This window comes from Anneissia japonica, unplaced genomic scaffold (assembly GCF_011630105.1).
Source record: "Anneissia japonica isolate Jap-2015-1 unplaced genomic scaffold, ASM1163010v1 scaffold2207_len539183_cov196, whole genome shotgun sequence".
NCBI classification, from domain to species: Eukaryota; Metazoa; Echinodermata; class Crinoidea; order Comatulida; family Comatulidae; genus Anneissia; species Anneissia japonica.
Window position 1 is genome coordinate 509539 of NW_022699997.1, and position 14133 is coordinate 523671.

The following is a 14133-nucleotide window of genomic DNA, read 5'->3' on the forward strand; positions in this document are numbered from 1 at the left end:
ATATATACATATATATATATATATATATATATATATATATAGTGAAACAGAAATGATGAATTTAATCTACAACGATGATAATCATTTTCTTTTTATCACAATAGCATGCGAAGAAAAATACAACTTTTTAAATCAACTTTAGGCTTATCTCATTGAAATCTAGAAAACTATACAGTAATATTTATGGTACATCATTTTGATGAAATGGTAAATATGTTAAATCGTCGTACATATATTACCATGTATCGTCAAAAAGAAAAGATGAGTTTACCCTCTACCTACAACAATGATAATCATTTTTTTTATCACAATAGAATGCAGAGAAATACAACTTCTTGAATTTTGTATAAAATATTTAACTGAAAATAATTATATAATTATAATTATAGATTTACTTTTTGAAAATCCTTCCAATTTGTGGCTATACTTATAATATCTAGTAGTTAAAACGGTAGTTAAAATGTGTCATAATTTTATTTCTTTAATGTTTCATTAACAACTTCAGTTGTGAGACAAATCACTGGTGGATTCACAATTGCTGAAATAGGCTCTGATGCAGCTACTTTCACAGCCGATTATGACGACCCTACATCAAATGCGTATCAGGAGCTCGCTTTGTTGATAATCGAAGCGGTAATAAAGATTTATATTTTTATTTCAAGAAATTCAATAATAGTGCTCATAATGTGATCATTTAGATAGATATTTAATATTTTTTGAAGAATCTGTGACACTTGTGATGTCAGGCAAGTGTAAGATGAAGCACCACACACAAATGTATAGTTTATACTTTGTTATTGTATTGCTAAATCTGCATACATAGGCCTATTTGATGAATTTAATCTACAATGATGATGATGACAAAATTAACGTCAAAATATTGAATCCCAACACGATGGCGTGCATTTCGATACTTGGAGTATCCTAGGCCTATTTGTGTCTTATTTGATGATCACTGATATTTAATCTGTAATATCAAAATCTAAAAAACGTACTGTTACATCCGATGTGTTGAGTATAAATTATGCAAATATGGCAGAATGCATCTTTCCAAGAGTAATAAAGAGAGAACGCAAGTATATACATCAAAATGTTATTTCCTATGATTTACCAACTGCACCTATAAGCTGCTACCTATAAGCAACTGAGTCCAGTGCCCCATATGTTGAAGACATTTTAAAGACATTAGACTCATCAGCCACCAATGTACTCAAGCAAACAACACATAAATACGGGACCATATTCTACAAATAAGAAAGTATAATACATACTACAAGTAATGAAATGCACGCCATCATGCATTTCAATACTTGGAGTATGTATTATACTTTCTTATCTGAGATTAATCAGTGGACTTTTCGATATTCTACAAAGACATACAACATAGTTTACGTGGCTTAAAATTTGGCTCCATTATGCGTGAGCCCTCAAGTTGTATGAAGGGAGAGGGACTACATGATATCGTATGGGCCTCTGTGATCTAAACGGTATGGCGCTCCCCGAGATAGAGAGAGATTGCGGTTTCGATTTCCACCAGAGAACACTTTTTTCCATACAACTATAATAAGGAACTCTCATTGATGAGCTATGTTTGATAAGATTTACATCATGTCCTTCTATATTTCAGAATTCTATTATTTATTTATTTGGTTTCAGTGTATTACAATTTATTTTTTGTAAAAACCATTGGAATGAAAACATTATTTTTGTTCCTAGTGCTCCTATTGACAGTAGCCGTGTGCGATGATCCCTGTGTTACCAACGCGTCAAGTTTCATCCAACTGCGTTCGCAAGCGGGCGTCCCATGCTTTAACTTTGTTTCGTTAGCAACAATAGGCAATTATACGCTCCAACACAGCATTAATACGATGTATATGATTAATATGTGTGTATGCATGCATGTATTGTGTGTGTGTGTATATATGTATGTATGTATATATGTATGTGTATGTATGTATGTATATATGTATGTATGTATGTATGTATATATATATATATATATATATGTATGTAATATATGTATATCTATGTATGTGTATATGTATGTATGTATATATATGTGTATATGTATATATGTATGTGTATATGTATATGTGTGTATATATATATATATATATGTATATATACGTATGTATATATATATGCATATATGTATGTATTTATATGTATATATTTATATGTATATATGCATATATATATATTTATATGTTTATATATATATATATTTATATGTATGTATATATATATTTATGTGTATATGTGTATGTTTATGTATATCTATATATGTATATACGTATATATATGTGTATATGTATGTATAGGTATGCACATATATGTATGTGTATATATATATATATATACTGTATATTATATATAACAGGTCAACGTTTATTAAATTCATGAATGTGTTGTTAAAACAGTGATTTATTGAATCCAAGGGACATAGGCTCAGTTTCATAATTATCTTTGTCTAATTTTTTCTAAATATGAATATCAAAACAAAAAGAAATATAAAGAAAAATTTACTACAAAAAATAAAATCTAGAAAACTGAGAATAAACTTAGGCCTATGGAATTAATAAGGACATGTGTATACTTGTACAAAACAGTAGTAAAATACCTTCTCCACATCGCCACTATATAACTATTACGCGTGTAAAATAAGAAGTTTTTGTGTTTTAAATTATTCAAATTTGAACATAATTATTCGTTTATATTTTTTTTCTATTTGATACATAAATTGTCATATTTAATGTTTTTCAGTTTAAATTTTTTAAATTTAATAATAGGATTTATTTTGAGCTACAATAGCTCTTGTTTCCCTCATTGATTCCGGATCCAAGAATATATGGACACAATTTGTGCTGCTTTAAGCACCATGTCTTGTATATTATATCTTAAATTTTATAATAGGTGCACTGAAGATTACAGAGGAGAAACGTGTGATAAAAAGAAGCTAGGAACATGGATTATTGTTGGTATTGTCCTTGGTAGTCTTGGTGGTGTTTTGCTGATTATAACTCTGATCTGCTGTTGCTGTGTAGTTTGTAGTGGAAGGCAGCAAAATGCAATGTACCAGCAAGAGGTGATACTGAAGAGACCCAAGTATTTAGAGGAGAATGTATATGATAATACAAATCTATCACCACGTTTCGGCCATATGTATTATGATAAAAATGTAACACCTGAAAATCTTGGTGGCAGGTTCAAACATAATGGTCATTTTTCAAGGCCATATATTGTGACAGGAAATGAACTTGAGGTAAATATTATCTTTATAGCGACTTAAGCTTTGACAGTTATTTGTGTTCGAATTAATACTTTATGCCTACATACAAACTAATGCGACTTCATCAACGACCTTTCACTGATAAAAAACCTTTGACCTGATTTAGTTTTACATAGGACTATTTCTGTCCTGTAATTGAAAAGTTTTATGAAAGCTGACAAGACATATCCAATCATTCTAATAATCTTTTAATCATTTTCAGAATCTGGCTAATCGTGATAGAATGTATTACAACAACTTCAGTAAGTTCATTGGCCATATTTTATTATAGGTCCTATTGTGTGCTCAGTTATATTCCTAGATATCTTAACGCTATTGAAATATATTTCGATGCTAATTATCTTTGAAAATCACATTAATTTAAGACTGCTGAAAATCACAGACACGAACTCATGTTTTATAGTTGGCCTATTAAATAAATATTGTCCTATATAAATGTACAGAATAAAAACAATGAAAATGTCAAAATTGAAATCTGCTTCTTCAAATATTAATACATATTTTGTTAATATGTACTCAAATAAATAAATCTTATTATTATTATTATTATTATACCTTTGTTCTTGATATTGTTTTGCTTTTACAGGTATGATGAAATGAGCGTAAAATGGAAAGCAGCAGGATCACATACGGTATCAGAATGAAGCTGAAACGATAGCCAAAATAACGTTTTACACCTAACATCCATCCTAATTATAACGTCCGTAAATTAATTGTACTGGTATCCTATCCATCCATATTTAATTGAATACTGAAAGTAGTACAGAACTTAAAGTATTTTATGTGCATGTTATTAATGCAAATGCGTTAAATCGTTCTTTAAAAAATAATTGATTCCTCTGTTTCTTTAAAACTATCTTTTGAATTTTATTAGATTTGGTGTAACACCATTGCCGTTTCATTTTCTCTTTCCTTCACTAATTTTATTCTTTTTGTGTCTATTACAGCTTGGTACTTGCTCTTGCCAACATACCCCTTTACATAATATTAAGTCAGTTTTTCATTGGGAAAAAAAATTATTAAAACAATTGTCCATGTTATTGTTTGAAAACATAATTTACTCATTATATATGGTATTAGTATTTGATTAAGTGAAAGTTATATTTTCTATGTGACTAATAACCCTTGATGCTAAATTAGCAATAAATTATTTTAATATAATAATGTTGATACTCAATAAATAAGAAATGAATGTTATACAGTAAAAATTAATGTTATTATTAATAATTTAAAAATAATTAAAACAATTGTCCATATATTGTTTGAAAACATAATTTATTCATTATATATGGTATTAGTATTTGATTAATTAAAAGTTATATTTTCTATGTGACTAATAACCTTATTCTAAATTAGCAATAAATTATTTTAATATAATAATGTTGATACTCAATAAAGCATAAGAAATGAATGTTGTTATTATTTCTCATTCGAGTTTTCTTCTGGTACACCTGCATCATCTTCAGGAGTGGATTTAGGAGGGGGAAGTCCAAAAAAAGGGAGAAAAAAGAAAGAAAAATAGTTGATCGCCCAAAACACCTCATAGGCTTTTTTGGGGTGTCTTGAAAACCCCCAAGTAGTGTTATCTCGATCAGCCACACTTTCGGTTCCCTTTCGCTCGCCCATCCCCTTTTTCGGACATCTCTGGATCCACTCCTGAACTTTAGTATTATAATTCCATATTAAAGCCCATTACACGGAAAAGGACATAGCTTGGGGTAGAATACAATAAAATAATGTTCTCAATATCCAATTGTTCGGTTAATGGAAGGCTGAAATGCCTCGTAGGTTCTGTGCATTGGTAACATTTAGTATAATTTCGTTGTTATAATTAACTTTTCGTTTCAGTTACGTTCTTACTAAAGTGTTGTTTCTACATTTAAGGAAAATTTAAAAAATGTGATTATAATACCTGTTTTAGCAAGATCGATGACAAATTTTCATATTTATATAGAACCTAATAATAAGTAGTTACTTTTTATTCATAATTTTATTGAAAAAATAATAATCACATCCAATAATAGTGTCTCAATATATATATATATATGTACAATATGAATGTTCTCTAACACAGTATTTATAATAAATATATATTTTTGTGAATCTAACCGTATTGTTCGACTATTATTTTGATATGTGAAACTTATAAAGAATATGACACAGTTTTGGCTATAATCATTTTTAAATTCTATAAAAACCTTTGAGCGATTATGGATAATCCTATTAATTTATGGGACTGATACTTGTTATCGTACTGAATATTTTGTAAGTCCCAAATAGGCTAGTAGCAGCAGTTTGGCACAGCAGTTGAGGTTTGGGCTTTCAATCGTAAGGTCGGGGTTTCGAGTCTCCGCTGTGCATATTCACTTGTGTCCTTGGGCAAGGCACTTTAGCTACATTGCTTCAGTCCACCCAGCTGTATCAATGGGTACCAGCAAACTGCTTTGACGAACCTGCGATGGACTAGTGTCCCGTCCAGGGGGAGTACAACTCTCATCCGCTTCACACTACAGAAACTGGGGATAAGCTCCAGCCCTATGAGCCCCAGTGGCTCGGGAAAAATAGGATTTAGTACTTGTGAAAAACATTTTGCAAATGATTTGGGTGTCAAGACCATTAGAAGCTAGTGTTGGGTACTGCTATGCTCTTTCGATGTCCATGGGACGGATGTTTTGGCCTACATCAAAAGACCAATGTTACATATGTTCTAGGCAGGGAGGTGTACGGTCTAGGTGACATCCAATTTTTTTAGACAGCCTTCACTGGAGAGATCATATTATTAACAAGGAAATGTCAAATAATATACACAAAGACTTGTACTTTGATCCCCGAAACTATAGTGATTATAGAAAAACAAAATAATAAAATTGATATGAATGTAAATACTTTGACAGTGATGACTTAAAACATTATTCTAAAGATATACATGAAACAAACAGCATAAACATTCGGAAGGACTGAAAACACTTTCCTTTGTTTCTTTCATTTATTTCTCCATACACATTCACATACATAACAAGAAAGCTAAAATAGTAAAAAGAAATAAGACTAATAGGCCTAATAATACATTACAGAATACTTGTGTGGAAGGAGACCAAAATAAGCTTAGAATCAAATTTTAAGCAATGGTCGCCAGTCATAATTATATAAACAGTCAAATTATATATAGTGTATTAAGCATTCATTAATTAAAAAAATATAAATAAACTTGAATAATAAATTTTAAAAAAAAGTTGAATTAAGGCTTCTAAACCTAATAGATCACAAATTAAATTTAAAATTATTGGGTCACCAAAAACCAAATGTCCCACTGTCCTAATCTGCCTGTCTATATTATTTCCACTTCTATAGAAGAAAAAAAATGGGAGGAAGAGTTGGTATTTACATTTGTGAAGGGTTGCTACCGAACAAAATGATGCTTAAGTAGAACATTGTGAAGTAAACAATTAATGCCTTTTGTATTTAAATAAGTAGTAAAAATAAAACAAATATAATTCTCTCTGCTGAAAATGTTTAATCCACTATGATGAAACCTCTTTTTTAGGATAAATTTTTAAAAATAAAATTTTACTTTTGGAGATTTTAATATTTTCCTTATAAAGTATAGTAAAAACAATAAAGTTAAAACTTTCATCGAAAATATTACGGCCGATTCCTTTTCCATCTTATATTCAATCCTATTCCAATAACAAATACATCAGCTACCCTTGCCGGTAACATTTTTACAAACCAAATCAAACAGCTGATCATTTTTATGTTGAAAGGTCTTTACAAAATGCACATAAACCCAACAAAAAAAATCCTACTATGCATCAATACATCATTAATGATGAATCGATTCAAAATACTATTCATGATTTTTATGAAATAGACTGGACAAATTTATTCCTTCAAGTAGACTCAAATATTGCCTATATAATGTTCCATGGTGTTGTAAAATTGATCCATGATAAACAGGGTCTAAGAAAATTTAAAATGATGTACAGTAACAAACTCAAGTACAAAATTCAATAGATGATGAATAGATATTAAAATCTAGTAAAAAGAAACTTTATAAAAAAACATACTGAAAGTTGCAAAACCCTGACATGATAAACACCATAATTATGCAAAAGGGCAAGAAAGGACTTCTATATATCCGGATTATCGAAATGCCATGGATACATGACACAACCTGGTACACATTCTGGTAATACATCCAAATAAAACTACACAACAAATTTCCGATACTAATAAGCAAAAAGGATGAAGCAATTACCGACCCATCGTCGTTGTGTTCGTTATTATTATTATTATTATTTGTTATCATTAGGCCTATTTGTTATTATTATTTCACTAAATCAGATTTCAGGTAAATATCTTTTGTGTTATATTCCCCTTAAAAGTCATGTTATTTTCCCCATAATGTCATGTTTTCTAATTTCCCATTGTCTAATTTCACCTTAAGGTAGGTTTTAGTAACATCATTATTATTATTATTATTATTATTATTATTTATTATTATTCGTTATTATTATTGATTGAGGGTGTATAATTAACCACACATAATAGATTTGTGATCTGTTTCAATTTCAACTACTGTAATACTGTATACTTTCTGCTCTGATAAATAATTCAGGTATTTGATCTTTTCAATAGTATACCATGTTAGCATATAGGTACAGTGCAATTTCACTAAGTTTAATTCAAACACAAGCTGCCGTGTGATTAATTCAACAAATTTTACTTCAATTTCCATATTAAAAAAAAAAATTTTAAATGAAATTATTGACACTACATATACAATAAAGTAAACACTGATCTTACATCCTTGGAATTGTACAAATTTGATATGGCTTTGGAATAAGTGTAATCCCTACATGAGGGTCAAGGCAAGGCGGGTTTTGGTCATCAGGCATCACAACTTTAAATCTCTGCATAAAGTTTGTCATAAAAACAAACATCTCAGATTTTGCCAAACTTTCTCCTGGACAAGCTCTTCTACCTATAGCAATTATAACAAAAACAACACAAGTTTTACATATACAGAAGTTTAGTTGCAATTTTAAACATTATGAAGTTTTAAAAAATGCCAATATTGTTTTAAACTGTATAAATTACTATTATAAATAATTTAAATATAAAATCATAATAAAATTACATTTCAAAATCATCTAGAACAATTATCTTTTTTAAGAGAAACTGAATTAATTACAAACAAAAATTTAAGTACTCGCCTATTCCGAAAGGCATGAATGATTCTGGTTTTTTAACTTTCTGACCATCATTGGTCAAGAATCTTGAGGGATTGAATTCCGTCGGTTCATTCCAATATCTTGGGCTCGTGTGCATCCTGTGCTGGTTGATGGATATAGTTGTTCCTTTTGGGATCTTGTAGCCTTCTAAATAAAAATCTTCATTATTTGAATGAGGAAGTGTCGTAGGTGCTGTATTACCAAGACGCTGGCTTTCATAAATTGAAGCTTCAAAATAAGGTAGAAGTGATTTATCTGCCATTGTTGGTCTTCTACCCTCTAACACTCGATCAATTTCTTCATGCACCTTCAAGAAAATAAAATATATAAGTCAATCAGTTGGTCAGTAAGTAATTAAGCAAGCAAGTCAATTACAGCTAGTCTGTCAACAGTTTCCATTTTGGTACTGGCGCTGGTATGTGCATTTATATTGTGCCTTTTGCTTGCGGTTATAAAGTGCATACATCATTCTCACCATGAAACTATGTGTACTCTCCTGTAAAATATTAGATTAAACGATGTTAAGTTTAGTGTGACATACATATACACTATCCCAAGTTATATTGCAAGAAGGGTGCCTGTATGCCTAGGTAAGCTAGGGAAATCTAATTTTTACATCTAGCCCTAGCCAAGCTAGGCCTTACCTAGTGATCACAATGATTGCAACGCCGCACACGCACCTTTTAATAACCCAATGAAAGTTTGTGAAAACGAAAAATCCATTTTTCTTGGTTTGTCCTCAACGGCTAATTAACTTAATTAGCTAATTAGTGTAGTTCCACTCTTAAAAATTAGATGAAAATGTAAAGTTTGATGTACATAATCAAAATGTCAAAGAAAAAAAAATATATGATTTTTGAAGTTTGTTTCACTTTGTGAAAATGGTGACGATATGTTAAGAAACGAAATCTAAAACAGACCTTTGACTGTATTTTTGGAAATCTTGCCATGTAGAGTATGAACCAAGAAAGAGAACTAGAAGTGGTCTCAGCTCCAGCTACAAAAATAGCAAAAATGGTGGACCACATCGTGTCTGGCTGAAAGTACCCATCTTCATTCTCCCTACTCTTTTCAACCTCCAACAAAAGCAAGTCAATCAAATCGCGATTGACATTCGGCTGAAAACTTGACTGATGTTCAGCAATACGTCTTTGAATGAATTCTTGTATCTGTGTGACAGCCAGCTTTTTGTAACGAAACATTGGCAAATCAATTAAGAATGGCATATGTGTTTCAATGTTCTGTAAATTAGTTTGTCTAAAATACTTCATCAGGTTATCTAACAAACTCACAAATTCCGGATCAGAATAATCATAACGTTCGCCAAAGCACAATGAGCAAATAACATTTGCGACAGAGCAGTTGATTATGTGCTGAGGATTAAACGGCTGCGACTGGTACTTGGCGGCTTCGTGGCACAGCATGTCAGCTTCGACGTTCAATTTAGTTTCTATACTTCTCTTACCCATTCCAAAATGCCGTAAAGCACTCATCATCCATTTTCTTCTTGTTTTCCATGCTGGCCCATTTTCCCATACAACACTTCCTGGATTAAATGAAGAGTTATTAAAATGCTATTTTATATCCATTATGGTAATATTTATGTAGACAATCACAAACATAATTTTTATGGTGTCTAGGCCCGTTGCCACCTGTCCCATTGTCACCCGGTCCGTTGACAAGGCCTTTTTCCACATGACCCATGCCACTTCGGTCCGTTGCCACCCGGCTTGTTGCCACCCAGGCCTATTGCTACCCGGCCCGTTGCCACCCATAATGAAATGAATTATAGCATTGTATTCTCAGAAATATCACTCTATGCATTTGTTCAACAACATGTGGACTGAAGGAGATTGATTGCTTTGATAAGTTAAATACATAATTTAAACAGACCTGTTGAGGTTGAAATATGCGCAAAGTAGGCCTATTCCTAATTAGCGTATAATGTTTTTTATAGTACGGTATGTTTTTAGATGTACCATATTGTATGTATGTATGCCTAAGTATAGTACGCATCTATGTATGTATTTATTTTGCCGTATTTACTGTAGTTAAGTGAGTGAGTACTATGACTGTATAATTTATTTTATATACTATTCCTCTATGGGATAGTACTTTTTTGCCCTGTCACACGATGTGCAATCTCTATTTTTGAAATGTACAATAATACATCAATAATAAAAACAGTAAAATCCTAAAAAAGCGACATTCTCACAAGAAAAATAAAAATCGCAAAGTTAAAAATACAATTAAAATTTCTATCATAATTGTAAAACCATTTATTACAATTTATTATTATTATTACTATGGCAATTATTACAATTTATTATTATTATTATTATTACAATTGCAATTATTATTATTACTTTGCAATTATATAAAAATTGCATAATAAATAAATAAATAAAAATAAAAAACATTGCAAAATTGGGCCCAAACAAGGTTTTATGCACTGCCACCATGGGTGAAATAAATTAGGATATGAAATTTACATAATTTATTTCCTCCCTGGTATACTGAATCTTGGTTCTACCAGTTATTGAAAACGCTAATATTTATAATAAAGTTTTTTGATCTTTTTGTTTTAACATTAGGAATTTGGAATTGTTTTGAGGAACGGAGATTATAATCATGGTTACATGGTTCTGGAAGAAGAATTTAATATGATTGGGATTTTTAAAGTTTAATAAAATATTTTTTGCACAAATCAAGCCGCCTAGCTAGTGCTAAGCTCAGGGCTTGATTCACTGTATAAGCTTAAACAGTGAACAACTACTTCGTATTGACCAGACATCACATGATAAGTGGCGGCTCTAGGAGGACTCATTTCCTGGGGACTAAGCTGTCCGACAGGGATTTGAGGTCGTAGGCCCGAGCCGGGAGAAGGGTTTGAGAGGGGTTCCCCCAAATGAGATTTTTTTAAGAACATAAAAAACTCGGTCGGAAATGGCACATGATCTGTCCCATAATCTCAGACTGTAGTGTAACAGATATGGTTGGTGTGGGCCTATTTTTATATTTTTTATTGTCTGACCTGTCAGGGAGCTTTCTGACTGCCCGACGAGCACTCTCCGACGGGGGGAGGGGGAGGGGGAGGGGCTTGATCTATCCGGTGGGTGAATTAAGCCACTTACCTTCAACACCACTTGTATGGGCTAAAAATGGAACCATTTTTCTTTCGGAGAATATTTCAGACTTCCCAATGAATAGCTCCTTAGCCAGTGCCAAATCGTTTATCCATATTGACTTCCGGAATGGTCCGTGGTATAAAGTAAATATTTTTCCATATTTCTCTGCCCATTTTGATATTGCTTGGAAAGGAATTTCACCGTACGAAAACAGGTTACCGACCACAGGTAACGGAGGCGGACCGGGAGGAAACAAATCAATGCTTCGCTGTCTTAAAAACAATAACAAGAAAACGATTACAAAGATAATTAGTGTACTATAGTTACCAACGCTACCCACGAAATTTAAAGAATCCATTTTGAACTTAAATCAGTGATTCAATCAAACAATCGCGCTCAGCCTATATACTTGATCTGAATGACCAGGCTTAGCAAATAAAATACCTTTCGTCAAGAGTACAGATTATAACAGTATGCGGACGTTAACTATGGAACGCCGTTACAATTCGATGTAACCAGTGAATCGTCGATGATGAAAAAAGTAAATCGTCGATGATGAAAAAAGTAAATCGTCGATGATGAAATACTGTAAGTGAATCGTCGATAATGAAGCAAGTGAATCGTCGATGGTAGAACAAGAAAATCGTCGATAATCAGGGGCGGATTGAGAGGAGGTGGGCCGGCACCGGTCCTCCTTTTGGACCGGGGCCGCTTCAGAGGTTATTTTTGGGAGCCTCTAGAAAACAACAATTAGGGTTAGTGTTGTCTCGATCATCCTCATTTTCGCCCCCTCCCCTCCACTTTTTGACATCCCTTAATCCGCCTCCTGTTAATGAAATATGATTTGACAGAGTTGCCTTAATAGAGCCGGACCAAATTTTTCCTGTCAGTCGGAAAGGATAATTGGTGTTCGATTAAGGTGTCGCAGTAAGAAAAAATATCAAGTTAGCACAATTTAATTACACAGTCAATAATTAAATTTTCACCAGTAGCACAAAAATAATTACTGATATTAAAAAACTATTAATAATTTTATTATTTTATGTATATATACTCGCAAAAAGACCGCCTTCGGCGGCCGTTTGCGAGGCTATGAGTCTGAGGGCGGGTCATAGGGCCTATTTGCAGGATGAATACAGAAATTTAAAAAAAGGCACTCCTGTATTAAATGACCGTCCTCTGTCTTGACCCTTCCCATCTTATTAGATCTGGAGACCGTCTCCGAACATCACCCCCTCTTGATCCGCCCAATTATCATTAGAAAATTAGTCTGTGAAGCCAAGTCGGCCAAATACTGCAAGTAATGCCATATACGATATTAATATTCTGAACCAGTGGCGGATCCAAGAATTTGAAATAGAGGGGGGCCCAGAGTGGGACTTCCACAGATGGTGGGTATATACTACCTCAGCCCTGGGCAGGGGCTGATCTGGGTTTAAATTTAGAAAGGACGTCAAGTTGTTCCTAACACCCCTCTACCCCCAAAAAATGGAGTCCGGGTCCCCCTCCCCGGGAAAATTTTGATTCCTAGATGGCAAAAAATGAGCTTTCCCGACTTTTAAAGCTCTTGAAAATTCATGGTTTTACCCCCCCCCCATTTCTTAAAAACGGTCAGGTAATCATTCTAATTACAGTAAATATGTGTATACACGTAAATTAATTGAGTAGTTGCATAATTATTTTTTTTCCATGAGAAGGGGGAGGGGGGTCGGGAAAATGTTGATTCCTAGATGGCGGGAAATAGCTTTTCCGATTTTTGAGTTGTTTTTAATTGCATTTAAGTCATTAAAAGTTTAGGTTTCCCCCTTTTGAAAAGGATTCTATGAATTGATGAACCCCAAAGAGAAAGGGGGGTAGGGTGGGGTCGAGAGTCAATAATAAATTTGTTTATAATGTTAAAGCATAGATAGGCTGAGGCCTACTGATAATTAATTATATGGTAGAAATTGACTGTACAATACTGTACATTAATAAAAATGTTCTGAGAGATGTATACATTTTTTATTCGTCATGTACTGACTTATTTTTAGTGATTAACATGGTCATTTTGTAATATATTTTACTCCGTTATATATGGAGAACATATGCGTTATCAGCTGCACTCACATAGGCCTATGCGTTATCATACTGTATACTATATGCTGCTCCTTTCATTGCACTATAATAATAATAATGATAATAATAATAATAATAATAATAATAATAATAATAATAATAATAATAGTAATAATAATAATAATAATAATAATAATAATAATAATAATAATAATAATAATAATAATAATAATAATAATAATAATAATTTGGAAAACGCTTTTTAACAGCGGCACACATTACATGGGTGCATCCACAATAATACTTTAACAATCAATTCATTACAACTAACAAAATCAAAACAACACAAAAAAGGTATGATTAGGGAGAATTGAGTACAATCTGCCTGTTCAGACTTAATACAAGTATAACCCAATTTGTAGATACT

General features: G+C 32.1%; 2 protein-coding genes across 2 annotated transcripts; one reads left to right on the plus strand and one right to left on the minus strand.

Annotated features, from left to right (window-relative positions):
- The first annotated feature begins 2878 nt into the window (after positions 1–2878).
- Positions 2879–5307, plus strand: LOC117103265. The gene is made up of 3 exons (XM_033243834.1): positions 2879–3262; positions 3492–3531; positions 3876–5307. Exons 1-3 carry the CDS (start codon positions 2879–2881, stop codon positions 3887–3889), a joined length of 438 nt encoding a protein of 145 aa, XP_033099725.1. The 3' UTR covers positions 3890–5307.
- Positions 5308–6256: 949 nt separating this feature from the next.
- Positions 6257–12118, minus strand: LOC117103257 (cytochrome P450 2U1-like). The gene is made up of 4 exons (XM_033243822.1): positions 11658–12118; positions 9444–10069; positions 8506–8830; positions 6257–8273 (listed from the first exon to the last, which is right to left on the minus strand). The coding sequence occupies exons 1-4, from the start codon at positions 12007–12009 to the stop codon at positions 8092–8094; spliced, it is 1485 nt and encodes a 494-aa protein (XP_033099713.1). The 5' UTR covers positions 12010–12118; the 3' UTR covers positions 6257–8091.
- Positions 12119–14133: the final 2015 nt, after the last annotated feature.

What these genes read in the sequence shown, in the direction of transcription:
- LOC117103265 (XM_033243834.1), top strand. Translation starts at nt 2,879, where the DNA reads ATGTCTTGTATATTATATCTTAAATTTTATAATAGGTGCACTGAAGAT. An exon ending in TGACAGGAAATGAACTTGAG is followed by an intron (nt 3,263 to 3,491) that starts GTAAATATTATC and finishes AATCATTTTCAG; the next exon opens with AATCTGGCTAATCGTGATAG.
- LOC117103257 (XM_033243822.1), bottom strand. Translation starts at nt 12,009, where the DNA reads ATGGATTCTTTAAATTTCGTGGGTAGCGTTGGTAACTATAGTACACTA. An exon ending in CCATACAAGTGGTGTTGAAG is followed by an intron (nt 10,070 to 11,657) that starts GTAAGTGGCTTA and finishes CATTTAATCCAG; the next exon opens with GAAGTGTTGTATGGGAAAAT. An exon ending in TTCCAAAAATACAGTCAAAG is followed by an intron (nt 8,831 to 9,443) that starts GTCTGTTTTAGA and finishes ATTTTCTTGAAG; the next exon opens with GTGCATGAAGAAATTGATCG.